At 47.6% G+C, this 23541-nt stretch overlaps 1 protein-coding gene across 1 annotated transcript in view; it reads left to right on the top strand.

Annotated features, from left to right (window-relative positions):
* BTBD11 (BTB domain containing 11) overlaps window positions 1-23541 on the top strand; it is a 303076-nt gene that overhangs the window by 171541 nt on the left and 107994 nt on the right. The window contains exons 2-3 of the mRNA XM_034987647.1: window positions 3505-3654; window positions 17389-17593. Coding sequence (XP_034843538.1) covers window positions 3505-3654; window positions 17389-17593 — 355 coding nt within the window. The remainder of the gene's footprint in view (window positions 1-3504; window positions 3655-17388; window positions 17594-23541) is intronic.

The raw sequence follows: 23541 nt of genomic DNA, 5'->3' as shown, positions 1-23541 counted from the left end.
GTATAAAGTAGTCAAAAGCTGGGTTTATACACATTAACTGATTTTCATCTCCATTAACGTATGTTGAGCCCCTATTATTTGCCCAGCACATGCAAAATACTTTAGTACACATGATCCCATTTCATTGCTCACGCCCAGCAAGCCCTTGAGGGAGACAAGGCCATTATTATGACCTCCACGTCATGGAAGAGGAAACTGAGGTCCAGGGAGGCCCTGTGACCTGCCCCAGGTGAAACATGGGTGGATAGTGGCAGAGCCAGGACCAAAGCTCTGGGTTCCAGACCAGCCCACGTGCCTGGACCTCAACCGATGTGTGAAGCAGTGTTTCACACGTCTGCTTGAGATTAGAACTTGCTGGATGTAATGCAAATACCAAGAAAGCAAGCCTGTGAGTACATGTAAGGATCACTTGTACGATGAATTAGGAAACTTTTGTCCTCCCTGACAAACAGGGCTCATTTGTGGGCCTCCTTGGCTGTGAAGCCCCCTGACCACCACCCCGTTTTCCCAGCAGAGGACCTCATACTCTGGAACCTGGGGTCACTTATCACACTGGATCGTGATCATCCGGTGTCATCTGCAGCGAGCCCTCCACAGGTAGTAAATTTCTGAATAAGAGTCAGGGACATCGGGGGCATCCGGTGAGGGATTGGACCAACATTCGTTGCCATGACAACAGCTTCTCGACTTGGCCTCTGACCAACTGTCTCAGCAGGTGAGCAAGCAGGAGGAAGCAAGGATGACTCAGGGTGTCCCTGCCTGGGGTGAAAGGAAGGATGACTCATCTATTGAGGCAAAGGAGGCAGGCAGGAGGCCCGCCTTGGATGTTGGGTATTTCTATCAAGGTCTTGTCTTCCCTGCCAGGCTGAGGGTTTCTGAAATGCAGGGATCACCTCTCAATTATCTCTCCATCCGCGGCGGAGCCTCACACAGTGCTAGGTAGTGTCCAGTGAATGGTGAGCGTGTATTGTCCAATTAATGCCAAGTCGTGTACTAGTGTTATCCACATGGTTTTTCAAACTGCTCGTCATGACCCGTGAGTGGGTCATGAAATCATTTCTGGTGCAGCAGACCAGCGTTTTTATTAATGAGCTAGAAGAGAAGCAAAAAGGAAAAAGAATGAGAGTGCATCATACATCGTAAGGATCAGTATTATTTTACGTGAAATTTTTTTTCATGGAAAACGTGAAAAATGTGCGGTGGTGGTGATGGTGTGTGTGTGTGCACTGGGCTGTGATATAAAATACATTTTTATTCTGACTCACAAAGTGTTTGAAAAATAGTAGAGAACAATCTTAGAAAGACACTTATTCGGCCAGTTTCCTGATTATAGGAACATGAGAATCTAGTGGTCATTTGCTTGCATTGTTTATCTATGTATTCAGTATTCGTCCACAAATCATCTACGAGAGTTGCCTTGTCCACTGTGTCATCTTTTTTTTTTTTTTTTAAAGATTTTATTTATTTATCTGAGAGAGAGAATGAGAGAGAGCACATGAGAGGGGGGAGGGTCAGAGGGAGAAGCAGACTCCCTGCCGAGCAGGGAGCCCGATGCGAGACTCGATCCCGGGACTCCAGGATCATGACCTGAGCCGAAGGCAGTCGCTTAACCAACTGAGCCACCCAGGCGCCCTCCACTGCGTCATCTTGTTCGGTGTGAGTGGGAAACATCCAGGAGCAAGTGACTGGCTCGGTGTGACCAGAGTCACTAATTGGGCAGCAGGGGCCGGAAGAGGTGTGTGTGACTGGTGCTGCCTAATGCCTGCCCATCTTCAAAGCAGGAACCTTTGCTGAGCTTTTGTGGTTCAAGCAGGGTGAGCAGTGGCCTTGAACTGCTGACCTCTGCAGTCTGTCTGTCTCCACTCACCCTACCAGTTGGCTTAAGTCACTCGGCGCCTGTATATTGATACGGTCGGATTGTTCCCATGGGTTTCTTTTGTCATTGGCAGTCTTGTCTCCTTGGTTAGTTTATGCACGACTCGAGTATATCTTCTGCTGCTTTTGCATCTCCAGAATGCCTTGCACGGTTGGGAACAGAGTAGGCACTCAATAAATGCTTCCTATGTGTTCACAACTATTCATTGCTCTGGTCCCTTCTCGTACTGGGGAGCACATACCATATGGCTTCATGGTTGTGTGTGGTAACAGTCTTCTCCTTCGCTTAGACCGTGAGCCCACTGAGGACAGGGAGTGTATGTATTCTTCTTCTTTTTTTTTAAGATGTATTTATTTATTCTAGAGAGACACTTGAGTGTGAGTCGGGGGTAAGGGCAGGGGGAGAGAATCCCAAGGAGATGCCACACCCAGCGCAGAGCCTGACGTGGGGCTCGATCCCATGACCCTGAGATCACGACCTGAGCCAACACCAAGAGTCGGACGCTCCACCAACTGAGCCACTCATGTGCCCCAGGAGTGTGGGTATCCTACCCATCACTGTATCCTCAGCCCCTAGCATAGCACAGTGCCCACCTGCCTTGTTCACTGTGTCCTCGGTGATCTATACTTGCTAGTTGTATCTGTCAGTTATCACATAGCAATGCTGAGTGCCCATAACCTCCGCTATCTCAAAGACCCACCAAATCGGTGTTTGTTAGTGTGGAAGCAGCTCTAAGCTACAGGTTGGTACTGGAGCGGCTCCGTGTGTCTCCTCACCCTCCTTCAACGAGCAGGCCAGCCAGGGAATGTTCCTCTTGTGATGATAGCAGAGGTACAAGAGAGCAAGTTCAGCCGTACAAATGCTTCTCGGGCCTTCGGTTCTGTCATGTGCATTAATATACTTTTGGCCAAAGTTAAGTCAATCAGTCAAGCCCAGAGTCAAGGAGCAAGAAAGCAGGCTCTGCCTAGGGAGGTTTGGGTGGTGAAGGAAAAAGTGAATATTTCTTAATAACCTACCCAAGTAAGTTCTCAGGCTCTTGCTAAATGTTCATGGGATGGCAAGGAAGGGAAGAAATAATTAGATGCCAGAGGTTTCCCATAGGTTTTCGCCATAAAGTTGCAAAAGTCCGTGGGGACTCTTCTACCACAGAGAAAGCTAGAGTTTTGTCTAACAAATAACAGCCCAACCACCCAGAGTTAAGTCTGTGGGGCAAATAAAGCAAGCCCTCAGAAGTGACAACGGCCAGCAGAGACTCCCCCTCTGCTCAGGGACACTCGGGGGTGGCAGTTGCCTCTGGGAGGGAGAATGGGACAATGACCACTGGCTGCTCAAGAGGCATCTCTGATGGGATAGAAGCCAGGCTCGAAGAAAGGGTTCTAGTTTGTGTCCTTTGGCATTGTGTGCATGCAGATGAATGTTAAAATTGTTAAAATCAGCAGGTCAGGATCTTGAGGAAACCTTTCAAAAGAGCTAGCCCTCGCTGCTAAAAGGAGTTCAGAGCCCTGGTCGCCATGTTGGCTTACCAACCCTGGTATGGTTTGAGGTGGTGCGAGGTTTTGCGCCCCTCCTTTGGATACCTGAAAAATAACAATCTGTTTTCTTTCATTGTCTCTGCCCGCCAACTGCAGGAGTGCTGTGCCTACCAGACAGCCTGAACCTTCACAGGGACCCGCAGCGGTCAAACAAGCCGGGGGACCTGCCCATGTTCAGCCAGTCGGAGTTGAGGACCATCGAGCAGTCCTTGCTGGCCACCCGCGTGGGCAGCATTGCAGAACTGAGTAAGTGGACACTGGTTCTCTGGCCCCTCTCTGTGCCCAAGGTGCAACTCCCCTCAGGACTGTGCTTTGTCACCAGCCAGGTGACAGCTTTTATTGAGCACCTGCCATGTGCACAGAACACTGCCATGGTAGCCATAGGGAGGGCAAGGGCTCTGGAGTCAGGCAGGCCTGGTCAAATTTCCTGCCACTGTCACTGTTGTAGGTCAAGTTCTTAACATTTTCTGAGCCTCAGTTTCCTTTTCTATAAAATAGAGAAAATAATAGTACCTGACTTAAAGTATGGTTGTGGTGATTCAATGAGCTAAGGCCCATAAAGAGAGTTTGCTACAGTGGCTGGCACACGGTAAATGCTCTATAAATGGTGGCTGTTCATGGTTGATTTCCGATGAGATCCATTTAAAGTATATGTCAGATCACATCTTTCCTCTGTTCAGAATCCTCCAGTGGCTTTCCATCTGACCCATAGGAAAAGCTAAAGTCCTCAGAATTGCTTGCAGGCCACTCCACATATCCCTCTTATTCTTCCACTCTCCCCCAAGACTCCCTGAACTCCAGCCACTCTGGCCCCTTGTTTTTCCTTGACTATAGCAGGCATGCCTCAGGACCTTTGCACTTACTATTCCCTCTTCCTCAACCACTCTTCCTCCAGACAGCCACATGACTGACTCCCTCATTACCTTCTAGTCTCACCTAAAATTATAATACCCTTTAGGGGTACCTGGGTGGTTCCCTTGGTTAAGCGTCTGACTCTTGGTTTCAGCTCAGATCATGATCTCATGGATCATAAGATCGAGCCCTGCATCAGGCTCTGCTCTTAGTGGGGAATCTGCTTGAGATTCTCTCCCTCTGCCCCTCCCTGCCAAATAAATCTTAAAAAAAATTATAATACCCCAAAGACCTTTCTCCCCCTAATTTTTTTTGTTTTTTAATAAAAGTTTCACAGAGATATAATTTATAGACAGTTTATCTCCTTAATGTGTGCAGTTCAGCAGTTTTCAGTTATTTACTAGGGTGTGCCATCAACCACCATCAGTTATGGAACACCAATTGTCATCACCCCAACAAGAAACGTGGTAGCTGTTAGCAGTCATTACCCTTCCCCCCTCCACCTAGCCACACTCTGTATTTTACTCTTTTCTTTTTTTTAATTGTTAATCTCTCCCTATGAGAACGTATTCTCACAGAAAGTAGAGATAATTTGCTTTGTTCATTGATGTAACCCTAATGCCAAGAACGCTGCCTGGCACATGGTATGTCCTCAGGAAATGTGAAGAGAAGGGGGAAGGACAGGGAGAGAGAGGAAGAGAGAAAGGAGCAGAAAGGTGGAGACAAGGGAGGAATTGTCAAGAAGGCTGGGTGCCTCGAGTTTGAGCAGTGCTGTGCCATGCTTATGCACCCTCTAATTCAGGGCTGTGCCCTGGGAGTCTGGCCAATCAGAAGAAAATACAACTGTATTTACTTATGATTCAGTTGATTGTCAAATTGCTTGATGGGTGTTCCTGATGGGACCTGAGCATTGATCTCAGAAATGATGGATTATGTTGAAGTATGAGTTGCTGTGACATTCTAGAAAATTTTGAACCATAAAAAGGAGTCAGGGTCCAGAAGGCAACTTGCGCCTCTTCCCAAAGGAAGTCCCTGTACACACAAGATGTCATCCTCTATTTAGCACAAAAGGAAGTCATAGCTGATTCAAGCTGTGGGGGGGCCCTGTGGTCATTAGGGAGCTACTTTCTGGCACCTGAACTTAGAAATTGCACATCCATCCTCATCAAACCCAGAAGTCACAAGATGCTGCCCATCACAGGGTCTTTCAGCTTCCTGTCAGCTATATAATTGTTCTTAAACTTTTGGGTGCCATGGACCCCTTTGACAGTCTGGTGAAGCCTGTGGACCCTGCCTGAGAATAATATTTTTAAATGCATGAAATAAGTGCATACATTTACAAAGGAAACCAATTATATTAAAATTCAATTACTGAAATATTTTTTATCAAAATTGTGATGTAGTCATTCTGTACTTTTTAGCAGCACATTCTATAACAGGATCTAGCAGCAGCTTTGATGACCCCATTATTTGGAGGTAGTGATATGTGTGAATGATATTTTGAAATATCTTCAATAGTTGGAAAGGGATAAGAAAATGTCTGCACTTTAACAGCTCCCCAGGGATTTTGGATATAGAGGGTCCAAGCAGCACCTCGGGGGGAAACATTGCTCTAAGAAGAAATACCACACTGTTTGGGGCCTTCCAAATTTCTAAGACATGCCCATGACCCTGGAAATGCAAAATCTGTCAACAGGATTGGGTCATGTCTGCGTGGGCATAAGCTGGGAAGAGCTTCCTTACCAACTCTCCGCTGGGATCTCAGAGGTTTGTCCTGGGATAACCTTAAGGGTCCCTCTTAGAGTCTAGCACCTGGGCTGGGGCCCTGCTTAATTCTGGCACTCTTCAAAGGAAGGATTTGCTAAATAAATCTGTACTTCACCAAAGCAGTCAGGTCGCAGCAGCAGCCAGACGAATAAATTGTTCTTGAGGACAATTTGCTCTGTAAATTAGACACTGTCATTCTCATTGAATGTTGACTTTCACATATGAATTGTCGACACACAAATGGGTGCTGCTAATTACAAAGGGGTTTTGTACATTCATTAAATCAGCCCCATGGAAGGTGTGTGCACAAGCACATTGATAAGCTACCTCGGCCACCAGAGGTAATAAAATTGCCTGCTTTTCTGATCTGACTGTAATTTAGAGCGGCTTGCCCTGTGGTCTGAATCAATACAAGCCTTGCTCTCTCTGTGTACATAGAGAGCTGTTCTTCATATTCAAAGATTACTCTATCAGTGTGGCTTGTAGAAACTACTGTTTTTCTGCAAAGGTGAGCTAGAGCGAGTCTGTTCCCAGACATCCCTGCTCTTCTGGAATCAGGCTGTGCAGGGTCAAGGGCAGAGCCCCTACCCATGGCCTTCTCAGCGGTCAGTAGTGATCCGCAGCGGCTGATGTTACGGAACCAGGGAACTATGACAAATGCGCATGCTATTTCCAGTGTAACCACTGTTGTCCGCGCTGGCAGGAATGAACGCAAGAGGAGGATGAACGACTTGTCTAAGATCCACCGCACCCACGAGCTGCAGGAGTTGGGACTGAGTGCCGTTCTCAAGGTGGAGCTTGAGCTTCCATGCCTCACCTCTAGACTGCCCTCCCTCGGGGAGCAGTCTGGCAGATGTTTCCACATGTTACAGGTGCAGTGAGGGCTATGTTCCTTGCAGCTCTGGGAATCAGTTGCTTGCCCTGTAGGATGCATCGTGGAGGCCCTCCTCTAATCACAATTGGAAGTGCAGAAAGTCACAAAGGATACCACCTAGATGGGTACCACCATGGGGGACAAGACATCTCCCTATAATCCCTGCCTGTATCCTCATCACCCAGGATGTTCACAGCAACTTACCTTTGTCCAGCCTGTTGTGGCTTGGGGTGAAAATACATCCACTCATTCTGGAGCACCTACTGTGTACCAAGTGCCTTCAGTAGATTAAAGGTGTTCCCATTTCACAGATAAGAAGACTGAAATTTGGAAGGAGAGAGGTCTTGCCCAAGGCCAGGCAGCTAGCAAATGGCAGAGTCATAATTCAAACCCAGTTTTGCTTTTTCTGCCTTGCTATGCTGTGTCCCGTTCAGCTTTGTGTTGTGAGCCCTAACACATCACCCCTAGCTTGGGAGATATCTGTCGCCTGTCAGTGAATAAAGAGATGACGCATAGCGAGCTAGTCTCTGAAACAAGATCGGAAGAAAATGCCACCAGTGAGGGGAACTCTTGATGACAGTCCAGTCAAATATTCAATATTCTGTGGAACTGGATTTTGATCTCAGAGACCTGGAACAGAGCCTGTGTATGCCTGAACTATTTGAGTGCTAAGCTCCATTAGGATGCCACAGAGGCCCCCAAACTGACACAGGCTGGCGATTTTTTAAAACTCTGAGCCCTAGAAAATTTACACAGTGATGCGCTGAACTTCACAGTTGACCTAGAGACCGGCAGGCAGTCCCTTCAGGCTCTCCTTCCCTGAACCAGTGACCAGATCTGGGGGAATTGGGTCCACCCAGGCTCTCCCACTGAGGCCATGGGAGAAGCAGAGGCCCAGGCTTTGTTCTCACTTTTGAACCAGCTTGACTCTGCCTCGGGTTCCACTCAATCTCACATTTGTGCCCTCTGAGGTCTTGTCTGAGCTGTTCTGCCTGACGTCCCAGCCTTATGCACAAGCTCCCAATGAAACCCCATCAGACAGTCATTAGTTATAGTGTTTGTTTTCTGTGGCTTAAAGGGGAAAAAATGAGAGCCTCATCGTAAAATGCCCCTTCCTATTCACACTAAACTTTTCACGCTCAACTGTGAACCCCGTTGCTCCCATTCGATGAGGCAGTCAAAATGGGGCCATTAATTTACCACGGTGAGTAAAAAAGTTTCTGGGTTGCCTCTCCTCGGTGTCACCAGAAAGAAAAAAAAACAACTTAGTCCTTATGGACAAGAGGGTCTCTCTCCTTGTTTGGAATGCAGATGGGCTCTTTTCAGAGAGAGTCCTGCCACCTCCAGCCCCTGGGGTGCACCTGTGACCCTCTCTGATGGCAAAGTGGCCACTGACCTCTTGGTATTTTTCGAATATTCTGCTCTACCGCAGAACCTTTGGTCTTGCTGCCCCGTCTGCCTGGAAAGCTCTTCCCCTGGTATTCACAAGTCTCCTCTGCTCCACTATCACCTCCTCGGAGAGGCCCTCCTGTGACCACGCCACTCATCCCCTCCCCCACTGCTCTCTATACACTCTTCCTCCTTTTCCTCATAGCACTTATCACCACCTGACATACTCTATGTTTATTTACATACTATCTGTCCACCCCACCAAGACTGTAAACCCATGACAGCTGAGAGGTTGGGTTTTTGGTTTTTTTTTTTTAATATCACTATATCCTCAGGGCCTGGGAGAATGCCCGGCACATGTAGGACTCAGTAAATATTTGATGAATGAATGAATGATAGATTTCCTGCTCAATCCAGAGTTCAGTCTTCCATTGTACCTAATGACTTGGATTACAGGTGATCTTTTCATTCTTTCTTTTGCAAGGGAAGGGTTTTTGGTGAGGAAAGTTAAACAGCAGTTTATGCTGCTGGAGAACACCTGTTTCCTCATCTGTGTTATGTGACGTAAGGCAAGTGACTCGGTCACTCTGATCCCTGGTATTACCATCTATGACAAGAGGGTGATGATCCTTCCTCCCCCAGGGTTGTAGCAGGTTTTGAAAACATACTATAGTAAGTGACAGCTGACTGTGGATGAGGGGAGGAGGTGAAGTTGCTGCCTCAGTTGCTGTCCTTTGGGCAGAAGGAGCCACCGTTGGAACGTGTAGCCCTTTGTCCCAGGCGATCATATCGAGCATGCGGGGGGATGGTTTATGGGAGCTGCTCTGACCCTGAGTCTGGCAGGTTAGAGCAGCATTTCCCAAGGGCGGGACAGGAGATGATCGAAGGTGATACACAAAACACTTTTTATTTTTAACTGCCATGAATTTTTCATGAGCACTAGAGAAATACTGGTTTTCCATTTAGGGCACTGATATGAAGCTTCCTTTTAAAATGAGTGAAAGAATGAGCCAATTTAAGAAAAAAATTAAGTAGATAAATTGTACTTGCAGCCCACAGATAATGAGAGAAGTCCTGATGGTGATTCCCAAGTGGCCGACATTTGGGAAACCCGGTTGTAAGTGAATTCTGTAAGGTTTCTGGAGCCAACTCTGGCTGCCGGAACACAGAGCAGCTAGTGACAAGTGGATTTGTAGTTCTGGGTTCACGAAGCTGACAGGTGAGGCTGCGGATAGCACGTACATAGAGTGGGGTTGGAAATGGAGCTAGTGATTGCAGAATCCCTGTGCCAATTCCCTCTCCTGTGGCCAGCCCTCCTCAGAGATGTCCTTAGGGCCTCTGATCAGGAACTAGGCTGAGGATGATGATGGTGAAGATTATGCTGGTGGTGATCATGGTGGTGATGAGGATGATGATGGTGAAGATTATGCTGGTGGTGATCATGGTGGTGATGAGGATGGTAGTGGTGATGATGGTGATGGTGGTGATCATGGTGGTGATGATGGTGATGAAGATGATGGTGCTGATGAAGATGATGGTGATGGCGGTGATGAAGATGATGGTGATGGTGATGATGATAGTAGTGATGATGATGATGATGGTGATGGTGATTATGATGGTGATAATGGTGGTGGTGAGGATGAGGATGAGGATGACAGTGATGAGAAAAAAAAAGAAACAGGGCTGAATGTTTATTAAGCACTTAGGATATGCTAGACTCCCATGAGTTTTAAGTGACTTATCTGCATTACTTCATTTAATATTATGAGGTAGGTACTGTTATTATCCACCCAACAAATCCATCAGGTCATAAAAATCCCCATTTACAGAGAGGTTAAATAACACACCCAAGGTCACACAACTAGTTAGTGGCAGATTGGAGGCTGAGACTCAGGCAGTCTGAGTCCAAACAGCATGTTTCTAACCACCACACACACTGCCCCTCCAGGAACAGGACAGTGAATGAGGCACAGCCTTTGCGCTTGAGGCTCAGTTGGGGGAAGCAGACATGAAACATGACCGAATTAAACAAGTAACATGTTAGACTTTATTAGCAGGGATTGTGGGTACACAGGGGAAGAGGAGATTCTGACTGGGAGCATCCTGGAGAGCTGCATGGAAGAAGTGACAATTGATCACAGCCTTAAAGGTCTTCAGTAGTTGGGAGAATGAGGAAAAGGGCACCCCAAGGTGAGAAAACAGGAGCAAAAGCAGGGAACCTGGAAGCATAGGTTTAGCTGAATGATGCTCAGAGGAGGTGGTTAGCCCAACTGAGGTCAAAGGTGTCTCAGCATCTTGGGGAACTAGAAGGGTGGTGCAGGGGCCCAAAACATGGACCTTCTTCTCTTCTTCACTTCCTTGTGAGTTTTCTTGTTCAGAGCTCTTTTTTTTTTTTTTTAAGATTTATTTATTTATTTTAGAGAAAGAGTGGGCTTGCGTGCAATTGGGGTGGGGGGAGGAGCGGGGGAGAGGGAGAGAGAATCTCAAGCAAATTCTGCGCTGAGCGCAGAGCCCAATGTGAGGCCCAATCCCAAGACCCTGAGATCATGACCTGAGCTGAAATCAAGAGTCGGATGCTCAACCGACTGAGCCACCCAGGTGCCCCTGTTCTGAGCTTTTATACTAGAGCTTAGAGAAAGACAGATGGAAAGATGATACTCCAGCCTGACGTGGATGGAAGGTACAAGAAAGAAAACATATCACCTTAATAAACTTATTATTCTGATAACGCCAAGTAGTATATGCCATTATTCAAAATTCAGAAACTATAGACACGTTGGAAGGAAACACCACCCACAATCCCATTAGGCAGAGAAATCCTTAGACAACATTTTGGGGGTTTTGGGGGGTAGTTTTGGTACTTACTCAATGCAAAGTTTTTAAATAACATAATCCTGATCTCACAGTATGCGATTGTGAATTTCAGGTTTTTTCTACTTACCATTTTAACAAGAGGATTTTTTTCGTGGTATTGCAGTTCTGTGTAAACGTTTTTAATGACTGCATAAGTTTTTCATTTTATCACATGGATGTACTGGAGTTTATTTAACCATGCTGTTATTTTTAAACATATATTTCTTTGTCAAGTTTTGGATCCCATAAATAAGGTTCGGGTGAAAATCCTTGTGCATAAAGATTTGCTACATTTTGGGTCCTAACATTGGGAAGGATTCCCAGAAATGGAATTACTGAATCAAGGGTAAGGAGCATTCATTAAGACCTTGGATACGTAATGCCAGATTGGATTTGGAGCTGACCCTGGCTGCCCTGGGCTGTCTCTGAAATTAGGGTAGGGTGTGGGGTGAAGAGCACAGGCTTTAGAATCAGACAGACCCAGGCTGGACTCTTGTCCGTGCCTCAGTTTCCTTATCTGTAAAATAAGATATCTCAACCTTAACATTATTGACATTTGGGGCTAAATTCTTTGCTGTGGGGACCGTCCCATGCATTGTAGGATGGTTAGCAGCCGCTCTAACCACCCAGAAGATGCCAGTAGAGGCCCTTGGATATGACAACCCAAAATGGCTCCAAGCTTTGCCAGGTGTCCTCTGGCAGGCAGAATCTACTCGGCTGCAGATCACTGCTGTAAAACTGAGTAATATAGCGCATGCTTTGCAGAGCACATGAGGATTAGAAACAGTGCACGTGAGGTGCTTACTCACTGTCCGTGGCACGGTGTAGGGGCTCAGTGAGTGGCACCTGTCACTACTGTTCGTAATAATCGTGACAATGACATTTTCCACAGCTGGATGCTACAGAGATGATGCCCAGGAGGACGCACGGGATCACCTTGGAAGCCACACCCAGCTCTAGGAGTCTCTGGGTCTTTGGTTCTTTGGCCAAAATCATCCAGCAGTTTCCCTGTCCGCTCCTTCCAGTGGTCACCGTGCATCCTACTATTTAGGAACAGAATTGCTTCTCAGACTTTCCTGATGGGAGCCTTTCTCCCCTCACTGTCCACCACCCCCATGCCCCCCTGATGTTTGCAACTCAGCTTTCCTCCTAGAAGACCGTGAGTGCTGTGCTGAGTCCATTACTTGCAATTCCAAGTCCTTCCCCCTGCATGTCCCTGGGGATGAGGGAGGCCCCCTCAGCCTCTGCCCCCTACATGCAAACTCACCGGAAACCCAGCACCTCTGGAAAGTTCACCAGGCAGTTTTTGAGAGTCCCCAGGTGGCATCTCACATGTAGCCATCCCTTCGCCCTACCCTGCTGGGGCTCAGCCTGCAGTCTTGGCCTCCCGCGATCCTTACACCTTGCCCCTGCCCGTGGCTGGTGACACCTTTGAGGACCCTGACATCACAGCCAGGGGCAGAACTGGGAGGTCTGCAGTTCCTTCCAGAGCTTTGGCCCTATCTGCCACGGCCTCTGCGGCTTGTCCCCACCCCTGTGCCCACCAAGGATGTGGTTACTGACAGGTACCAGTTACAGATGGGCTGAGCTTTTCTGCCCAGACTCTGGGTGTGGCCAAGCCAGCCATGATCTCTGGAGCTCCTGGTGGGCTCTTGCTGCCACCAAGGAATGAAGACCCCCTTCTCTCCTGCCCTCTCCTGAGGGCAGCGTGGTACAGGAACTGAGAGATCCAAATGGCAGTAGTTTGAAACCAGATTATTTCCCTGGATCTCAGTTTCCTCATTTGCAAAATGGATATGCCACCTGGACCTACCTCACTGGCTTGCATGGCACCAAAGTGGTATAATATATAGAAAGCTCTCAGAAGTGTCCTGCACACAGGAGTGCTATTTAAATGGGTGTCTGCCATTGCCCACGGTCGCCTCATCCCATGGCCCCAAAGCCCAGCTGCTGGGCTGCTACGCATGTTCACAGCTTTCCCGGAAAAGCTCTCTCAGCTCTGCTAGCGCCCGGGCCAAAGTTCTGATCTGAGAGACCAGGCTTCTGTTGGTTCCAGAACCAGCTTCCTGCCTCCATCATCGCTGGTTACTCGTGTGCCCCTCCAGGCCCCTTTCCTTAGGGCAGGTATCATCTAAGAGTGTGCATGGCCATCCATGCAGGTGGACCCAGCCAGCAGCCACCACCCCCTCCTGCAGACAGGTCAGACGCTGAGCCCCCTCAGCCGGAAGCTCCCCTCTGTCAGCAGAGGCCGCCCCATCTCCTGAGCCCCTCACCATGGACTCCACAATGGCATATAGTTGGGGAGACTCAGATTTAGGCCTCAACTCTTCACCAGAGTTTTTCAAAGGCCACACCCTGAGGTAGATTCTAGAAGGAACTGGGGTGTACTGACGAAGAACCTGAGCCCTGGCAGCCTCATTGGAGTTGCAACCTGCTCCTTCCTATGTGACACCTGGGCCGGTTGCCCCTTGCCTTGATTTTCCCATCGCTGAAGTGGGTTTATGTCCTCTATGGCTCTTAGATAATTAAACCGGAAAGTGTATGAACGGCCCGAGACATGGCAGGTTCTCTGTCTATTGTGGTTTCCGCTTCTGCTGTCACCTCCCTCTACCTCATGTCATCCTCATCAGAAAATTCACAACATCGTCACTGTGCCCAGGCCCAGCCCAGACCTGCCATCTTGTTCTCTTCCAGGCTCCTTCTCTACATTCGCTGGTCAGCCTCCCTTTACCAGTGGCTGGAGCCGCCCCTTATGAGACTGACTGATAGGACCGGCCCAAGGCGGGCACCTGGCTTCCTTTTTTCCTCCCTCCCAAGGAGCAGCATTTCTAAAAGATGTAGAGAGAACAGGGAAGAAAAAGCAACTAAGGACCTAAGTGCACCCCCAGACAGACACCCAGAGTGCACAGCTTTATAGCATAGATTCCTAAAAATGTCAACCCCAGCATGAAGCAGCAAATCTGGCGCTGGGTCAGGACGCTGGCAGGACTGTCCCCGCACGTCCCAGGCACCGGACCTCCAGGTCTCACCATCCAGACAGAAGGACGAGCAGGCGGGCCCTGAGCCTAAGAGAGTGGCTAATTTCATGCCCACAGCGTGCCAGGCCCTTCCTCATTCTGCCCTGAACCCTCACACCCACCCAATGGGGGGCTCATTTACTCGCCTGCGAGGCTGAGTGACTTGCTGGTTTGTGCGCTGATGAGAGGCACAGCTGGGATTTGGATTCCTTCTCCTGACTGTGAGCACTGGTTCCCCATATTTTCCATCTGCAGGTCCCCCAGGGGTCTTCCCTGGCCCACCTACCCCTAAGAGAGAATTTCCTTCTCTGATTCTTTTTTTGAGTTTCTTGGGCATATGTTCCCACTGTGGGGAATGGAGAGAGGAGGGTCAGGCTCTGAGCGAGGCATGGTAAGATGCAGAGGGGTGCAGGATGGCCACCCCACCTGCTCTCTGTTCAGCCCCTGCATCTGCTTGCTGTCCAGATATTAAGGTTGGTGGATTATACTCTGGTTCGGTTGTCCTGTTAAGGCCTTAGGACTCTGACAGCATGGAAGTTTCCTTGTATCAGAGGAAACTCCTGTATCAGAAATAGTGGCCACTTGGAATCTTGTCTCAAGGCAACATCTACACTCTGTGCATAAGAGCTCTGTGATTGATTAACCATGTCTGTCATGGACATGGACTAGAAAGGGGAATATTTGCCATTTCTGCCCTTGGCCGAGACCACATCTCCATAGTTGATTCCCCTAAGGGGAAGGGGGGGGTGAATGACTCTCTTGTCAATCTTCTTTTAAGGAAATGGCCCCACCCTCAGACTAGAAAGTGGGCTTTGGGCCTTCAGAGGAGAAACTCTCAGAGGAGAAACTCAGGCCTCTCACTGAGCCTCACTTTCTTGGGTTTGGATTTGAGGTCAAAGTGTCCTGTTAGAAGGTACAGGTGGATGGCTCCGCAGGCCTGGTTTCTACTGGGCAGTGAAGGATTGGGATTGGAGGAGACAGTCTCCTTCCCCCACCAGGGGCTGCCTGGGTGGGGTGGGGTGGGGTGAAGAGGGAGCAGTAAATTCCAGTTGATGTTTCAGTCTTGAGCCTGAGGGCAGAATTCCGTCTTCTTCAAGGTCTTTTCTCCTAAGGCCTTCAGCTGATTGGATGAGGCCCACCCACATTTTGGAAGATAATCTGCTTTTCCCAAAATCTACTGATTTAAATGTTAAAAGTTAATGTGAAAAATACCTTCCCAGCAACCTATAAACTAGTGTTTAACCCAACAACTGGGCACCATAGCCTCCTCACCCAGTTGACACATAAAATTATTCATCACAAGTATCTCAGATGAGTGTTTCCCAGAGTGTGCAACACATTCCACTGGACGAGTGGAACAGGGCAGTGCATTCAATAACATCGGTCATGGAGTGATCCTTTTAAGTTCTATTTTAATTCTGATTGCTTCAAGAAGAAAGGCTCCATTTGGTATGAGCCCCTAACACTTTTCTAACACTTATTATTCAGAACAAAAAACAAACAAACAAACAAAAAAACCAGGACCAGAATTCAGCTATGAATTAATTATACTGTTTTGTTTTCATCAAATTAACTTTTATAGTGATCTTCTGTTTATGGCAACTGATACTGATCTTCTGTTTATGATAAGTGACAAAACATTTCCTTTTTAGATATCCGTATTTAAAAAAAAAATCTAAGTGAATCCATTTATTTTTTTAAAAGACTTTATTTATTTACTTGTCAGAGAGAGAAAGGGAGAGAGAGAGCATGAGCAGGGGAATCTGCAGGCAGAGGGAGAAGCAGGCTCCCCACTGAGCAAGGAGCCCAATGCAGGGCTTGATCCCAGGACCCTGAGATGAAGCAGACGGTTAACGGACTGAGCCACCCAGGCGCCCCTAAATGAACCCATTGAAAGTTAAGTAAACCATGGCACAGATGGGACTTGGATACAACTGCACTCATGAAGGTGGTATACAAACAACCTAAGTTCGGGAAATGCCATCTTAGCCTAGAAAAGTCAGGGCTTCCAGGCCCAGCCAGCCTCCCAACAGGAAGGTCCTCCCTGTGCAGCCAACCAGGGAGTATGCATTTGGTTTTATGAAGAAAGGCTGGTTTCCTTCAGAGAAAGCAGGAGAAAGACTAGAGTGTATCCCAGATTTGCTAGTGTAGAGAAGAGTAAGACAGAGCCCCTGTCCTCAAGGAGAATGGTTCAGTGTGGGGATTCTGGAGCCAGACTGCCTGGGTTCAAATCCTGGCTCTGCTGCTTGTGGCTGCTGGTTGACCTTGAGAAGTTATTTGCCCTCTTTCCTCATCCATAAAATGGGTTTATAAAGGTAACTGCTTTGGGGTGATGAATTGGGGTGCTTAAAACTGTGCTGGTGCATAAATGTCGTTTAAGACTGAGTTGCTGCCATGGGGAAGGACCCACAAGGAAATGGCAGCTCTAATCCAGTGCTCTACCTGCTGTGATAAGAAAGTGCAGTGTGTTGGGACGCCTGAGTGGCTCAGTTGGTTAAGCGGCTGCCTTCGGCTCAGGTCATGATCCCAGGGTCCTGGGATCGAGTCCCACATCGGGCTCCTTGCTCAGCAGGGAGCCTGCTTCTCCCTCGGCCTGCCTCTCCCCCTGCTTGTGTTCTGTCTCTCTCTCTGACAAATAAATAAATAAAATCTTTAAAAAAAAAAAAAAAAAGAAAAGAAAGTGCAGTGTGACACACATACAAGGGGGTGGGGGAGATTCCAGGAGGACTTCCTGGAGAAGTTAATATACCAGCTGATACCTGGATGATCAGTAGGAGTTAGCCTGGAGAAGAGGAGAGAGAGAATGTTCTGGATAAAGGGAACAGCCTATGCACAGGCTCAGAGGCAAGAGGCAGTATAGTCCTTGACTGTACTTGTGACTAGAGGTAAGGCAGCACTGGGTACAGCAAAAGATGTGACCAAGGGTGTGTCCCAAGGTGATGCGCACAGAGGGCTCCCTGTGCCTTGTTAGAAGCCGTGGGTTCCAGAAGGGCAGGACTGTGATTATCTTGGCCGCCCTCTGTGCTTGAAGTCGCAGCTCAAACCTGGTAAGCAGTGGCAGTCATATGGTGACTGGACAGATGCTTTCCTCTCTGCTCACTGTGGGACCCGGAGGACCGCTGCAGTTGAGTGAGGGAGTCCCAGGATCGGAATCTCTGCAGAGGTCTTCAGCACATCTCTGCAAGTCATGGCCGCCTGAAGGATCTGAAATCTTACTTCTGTCCACAGGTGACCTGGTGTCCCGAGCAATGCATCACCTGCAGCCCCTCAATGCCAAGCACCACGGCAACGGCACCCCCCTGCACCACAAGCAGGGGGCGCTCTACTGGGAGCCAGAGGCCCTGTACACCCTTTGCTATTTCATGCACTGCCCGCAAATGGAATGGGAAAATCCCAACGTGGAGCCTTCCAAAGTCAACCTCCAGGTGGAAAGGTAAGACTTGCTTTGGCTCTGGATGGCCAAAGAGAGGAGCCTCCCCTCTGGCCACCACCGCCTTGCGGTGGGTGGGTACTTCCTCCAGGGAGGCACAGGGGTGCAGGAGGGGAGCGATGCTGGTGGTCAGAACTGCACAGTTCCCAGAAACTCACTGGAGGGGTCCAGGTGGGAACCTTGTGTCCCGAGGGGGTGTCTGAGACCCAGGTGGGGTCTTTGAAATGGGTTTGCGTAGGGTCGCTCCAGTTCGGGATAAAAACGGCCTGGGTCAGGAAGGTGGGTCTGCAGATTCCGAAGGGGTAAGGGGCTCTGCTGTGCAGGGTGGCATCCTCGTGAAGACAGCTTTGGGAGACGCTAGCTCCTTGGGTGGGAGGTGGCTTCATTTCCTCCTGGCTGCCCTGGGGACTCCCACGGGGAACCATAAACACCTGCTCAGCCGAAGTGGGCCCCGAAGGTGCGCAGGAGACGGGCTTGCTCAAGCAGAATCCTCAAGGGAAAAGGAGGAAGGGAAGGCTTCCTGGGAGAGGACACTCCCTCTGACCCAGCTTCTGTCCCTCCCTAGCACAGTCCCTCCGCTTCCCCGTGCCTCAGTTTCCCCATCTGTAAACCAGCAGCTCAACTAAGCAGTTCCCAGGTCCCCTTCTGTCTGGAAAATTCCAGGACTCTCTGAGGATGGTTTCACCCTCTCAGAGGCAGGCTGTCAGAAACCAGACTGCCTGGGAGCATCCCTCTTCCCCTGGGAACAACCCACAGAGTCCATCTCCCCTCGGCACCTCACAAATCAGGCCCCACCTCCACACGGGCCTTTTACTCCAACTATTATACCAGTGACCCATTTATCAAAAGACTAGTGAAGGGAGTGGGTTCTGGGATCCAGACTTCTGGCTTTAAATCCCGGCTCTTCCAATTAAACGTCAGAGGACAGTGGGGGCCTTGGGAAAGCGCCTTAACCTCTCCGTGCCTCAGTTTCTTCATCTGCACAGTAGGGCTACTGAAAGTAAATCCTGCATAGGGCTGTCGGAAGACTGAGTGACTTGAACAGTTGCCAGCACATAGTAAGTGCTCAGTAAACGTTTGCTGTTGTTTCTGTTGTTGTAGACACTCTCTGCACGTAGGCGAACAACTCCCAGTTTGGGCTTAACGCGGTCTTCTTTTCTCTGTTAAATGGTTACAAGCCATTTTGGGATGCTCACTGGCTGCTTAGCTCCTGCAGGGACGGACTGGGGCTTAACTGGGCTCCCTTCTAAAACCACGTCTCCTGGCTTTCATTTCCAGGAAGAGAATGGAGCATGAGTTAGACAAAAGTTGCTGAGGTTTTGTTCTTGTTTTGTGTTTGAGAATCCCGAGTTAGCATGAAGATTTCAGTCCCGCCTGGAGTTAGCTTCATCAGGCCTCCCACGATCTAGGCCGAATCAGTGGGTACCCTGTACGGATTTTCACGGGCCCAGCATGCCCTCATTGGAGAGGTGGCAAAATGCCCATCGTCCCTGGGCAGGTTGTAACCTCAGTGCGAGACACCCAGAGTGCTCCCTGTGAGTGTGTGGCCTTCGCACTGAGTGAACGAGCAGCAGCCTCAGCCTGTGGGGCTTCTAGCTCTTCGGCCCCCGCCCCAACAGCCTGTACGATAGTATCTGGCTCACCGCCCGCCAGTGTGCACATGACCCCCAGTGGACCCCCCTCCACCTCCAGCCAGGCAGTGCCTCCTCTGAGCTCCAGAACCTTCTCGTCCTACTCAGCCTCGGTTTCCCCATCAAGTCTCACACACTCAGACTGGTTCTTCTTTTTTTTTTTTTTTTTTAAGATTTTATTTATTTGATAGAGAGAGACACAGTGAGAGAAGGAACACAAGCAGGGGGAGTGAGAGAGGGAGAAGCAGTCCTCCCGCCGAGCAGGGAGCCCGATGCGGGGCTCGATCCCAGGACTCCGGGATCATGACCTGAGCTGAAGGCAGACACTTAACGACTGAGCCACCCAGGTGCCCCCAGACTGGTTCTTCTCATAGCACCTTATTCTTTTCTGTGTAACACTTACTCCAGCTGGTCATTGTGATTCTGTTACGTGTTCGTTTATTGCCTGTAAGCTTCATGAGGGCAGAGAACACGTCTGTTTTGGGTTTTGGTCGCCACTCCACACCTAATGCCAAGCTCAACATCTGGTGCGTGGTGGGGAGTCAGTAAATATTTGTAGAAAGAATGAGCAAACCTGTCAATCTAGCTGCCTGTGGAACATTTCCATTTGGGTGTGCTCATGACTACCTCACATCTGAAGTTACCCTCCTTCCCCTAAAACCAACTCTTCTTTCTCTCTCCCTCATCTCTAAGAATGGTGTCACCACCAACCCGGTCACCCCTGTCAGAAAACTGGGCCTTGCCCCACACTCCTTCCTGTCCCTCACTCTCTCCTACAGCCGCTGGTCAGCAGGTCTTACTAATGCTGCATCTACGGCATCTCTCATTTCTCTGTCCCCCACCCCCAGAGATTGCTGCCCCTGTGTGGTTGGGCACCTTGTTACCTCTTACTTCTGTTACTGCATCTGATTTCTACACAGTCTCCCACAGTGTGAGGCTTAATATCCTCTGAGCTGCTCCGTCCACCTCATGGCCACCAGACTGAAACTTCTAGAATGTGAATCTCATTGTGTGATGGACTCCTTGCCCCCCACTCAACACAGGGACATGGCCCCATTACATTTTCCATTACTCGGCTTCCATCTTCCTTCTGGAATCCCTTTCAGGATTCAGAGTGCAGCTGGAGTGGCTGTCAGTCTGAGGAGACCATCTGAGATTTCCAGACTTTCTGGGACAAGATGTAAAGACGCATGAGCTTTGAGGGAGAGCAGAGTAAAGAGAACATGGCCCCAAATGTGTTGAGTCAGTTCTGTCTCGACCTTTCCTATCTTCTTTGGTTGATTTTTCAGGGGTCAGCACAAAATGCAAAGTAGAACTTGTCATTTTTGAGTTGTATTCACTTTGGTCCTCCAGAAAGAGTGTGGATTTGGGAATGAGATTGACTTTTGGTCTTGTATCCCAGCCCTGCTTCTTCTAGCTCTGAGACCTTGAACAAGCCATTCCTCCTCACGGAACCTCTTTTCCTCAACTGTAAAATGAGAGTGGGACCAGCCTCACGGGACTGGTATAAGCAATGAATTCAATATGGTAGCTAAGCCACCAGCACTATGCCTGGCATCAGAGCAGCTCTCCTCCTCCTCACGCCCCAAAAGAGTAGCTGATATTATATGTCTTTTTATTTAGCAGGGCGGCTCTAAAATCCTGTTGTTGTTGTCCCTACAGAAGCCTGTGTGTGTTCCTTTTAGACAAAAAGTTATTTCTTCTGTTCCCTGATGGAATAGACATTGGTGTTTAGCATCTGAAACCACACATGGAAGGGCTTCAGAGGAGAGAGGACTTCTGTTTTCAGTCACCAGCTCCCTACCAAAACCTCTGAACAAGAATTTTCCAGTGGGTGGTGTACTCTAATTTGGAGTTGTTTATCTCTCTTTCTGTCTCCTCACCCCCAAAATCAAACAACATTTCCTTAACTCTTTATTTTTATTCTGGCAACATCAAGTAGGGCCATGGTGCTTATATGGTTTTTCACTAGACTCTTCTTCAGGAAAGGGGCTGAATATCATTTGCTTTTGTCCATTCCCAGCAGAAAGTCTGGAAACATTTGTGGACTGAAATATGGATTGCTTTGTGCCTCAAATTGTCTCTGCTTGTCAGAAGAGCCTTCTTCCCTGGCTGGAGTATTTGGAAGTAGGCCTACATGCCCTATTTTACCCTTTCATGTGGGCCCAGCTTGAGAGTTACTACATTTGTTTTGGATAGTTTCGTTTTTCACTGCGGGATTTTGAAGAAGCGCAGTGCCAGTGTGAAATTTCTGTAGTTCAAGTTTTTCCAGAACTTTGGCTACTAGTTTTTGAGCTTCTAAAATCTTGCAGAGCAGTTCTTTGGCTGGAAGCATGTACTGGGACCAGGACCTGTAAAGAGCTGGAGCTCCAGAGTGAGATAGACAGGCATGACCCAGACCACATGGAGTAGAGACTAAGACTAAAAGGCCAGACTTGGAATCCTGTTCAAGTCAGGTGTTTGCAAATTCAACATGGAGAAGAAAGAGGAGGAAAACATTCTTTATCAGGAGAATCTGATCTTCGGTATCGCTAAATCTTCTATGTGCCAAAGGCTGGTCACTGAAGATTTATGATGCTCTGTGAAAAACAATGCTAACCTTGCAAGTGCCTCCAGGAAGAGAGTAGCTTCAGATTCCACTGAAAGAAATAAATTGCAATTAATTATGGTACCCAGCCTTGACTCCAGCCCACCCCACTGGTTTGTGACTTAATTTTTTTAATTCCTTAATTCAATTTATAATAAAACTCCCTGAGGGCAGTCTACCTTTTATATGTTTTTCTAGATCCCAACATAGTATTTTGGCACATTACACATGCTTAACAAGTATTTGCTAATTTAGTTAAAAATAAACACAACCAATGTCATCAGCAAAGCCTGTTTTGTATTGGAGCATCAGATGTTCTACAAAGAAATCTTAGCTCAGATGTCATCCTTATTTCTGACTTTCATTTATCAAATATTTCTAAGAAATAGGTAATAACTGGGTGTTATTCACAAACAATGAGTCATGGAACACTACATCAAAAACTAATGATGTACTGAATGGTGACTAACATAACATAATAAAAAAAAAGGCAAAAAAACCTAAAAGAAAAAAAAAGCAATGTTACAACCGAAAAAAAAAAAAAAAAGAAATAGGTAATTCTGCTTAATTTTTTCCTAGGACAGAACCTTCAGTAGTTCAAATTGAATATCAAAATAAACACATATCATAATATCAATCAATCAATAAAATCTTTCGGGTACTTCAGATGTTTTTACTTAAAAAACTCAGATTTTCTAAGATTTATGATTAGGCAATATTTTACTATATATATTTATATGTAAATATATATGTTTGATTAGGCAATATTTATTTTGTAAGGTTTATGTTAGGCAATATTTATTTTAGTAACGATAAATGTAAACACCTTAATTTTGATAGTAGAAGCTATATGAGGCTGCTGGCTTTAAATGGAATCATCTTCAGTCTGTGACAAGATTTTCCTCCCCTATATCATTACTGGAAATATCGGTGATTCCTAGATGTGTTTGACCACAGATGACTTCAGTAATGACCACAAAATGAAAAAATAGTAGGATAAATTGGACTATTTTGTTGCCTGAGGTAGCTGGTAATGCCTGAGAAGATCAGAGATGGGTTTTACCCAGAAGACTACTCAGTTAGGTAGTTCTGTCCTCCCCCAGTCTCACTGAAAGCAAACAAAAACACACAGCTAGGCAGTGGGAGCTCTTGCCCCTTTTGCAAGCAGAGCTGTATAAACAGATGTGGTGCACTGTGTACCAGGAACAGCTGAGCCAAAAACATAAGTATACAATCACCAATCACCAACTGTTTGGGAGAAAGGAAACAAATCTTAACAAATGGAAGAATTTACACTTGAAGAAACAGAGCTAATAAAGCAAACATAGCAGACATTAGAAGTTAATGGTACCCAAATACATCTTCCAAGACACTCGCCCTGTCAAAAGATCACTCCAGCACATCAGTTCTTGATGCTTTCCCATCTGTGGCATATGTGACAGGTAATAGTCAAGTGTTAACATACACCAGTGGGCATACTCCCAGGGTTATGCAAAATTTCCAGCATGCTATTATAATTCTTCCTTGTTCCTTCACCCTAAGGAGTACATATCAGAATGCAAGTGGGCAGAGGTTTCCTTGACACAAACAGCACTACTTAGTTGCAAAGGTTAAACCTACTATGACTGCTTAGAGCAGAAAGAAAACCTCTGGAAGGCCCATTGTAGGTAGAAGGTTACCAGGTCCTTTCCCCTTCTGCACGAGAATTGAACCTTGGGTTAATTCTCTAGCTC

Source organism: Mirounga leonina, unplaced genomic scaffold, assembly GCF_011800145.1.
Source record: "Mirounga leonina isolate KUSES-001 unplaced genomic scaffold, KU_Mleo_1.0 Mir_418, whole genome shotgun sequence".
Taxonomy (NCBI): Eukaryota; Metazoa; Chordata; class Mammalia; order Carnivora; family Phocidae; genus Mirounga; species Mirounga leonina.
This window is presented reverse-complemented; position numbering and strand designations above follow the sequence as displayed.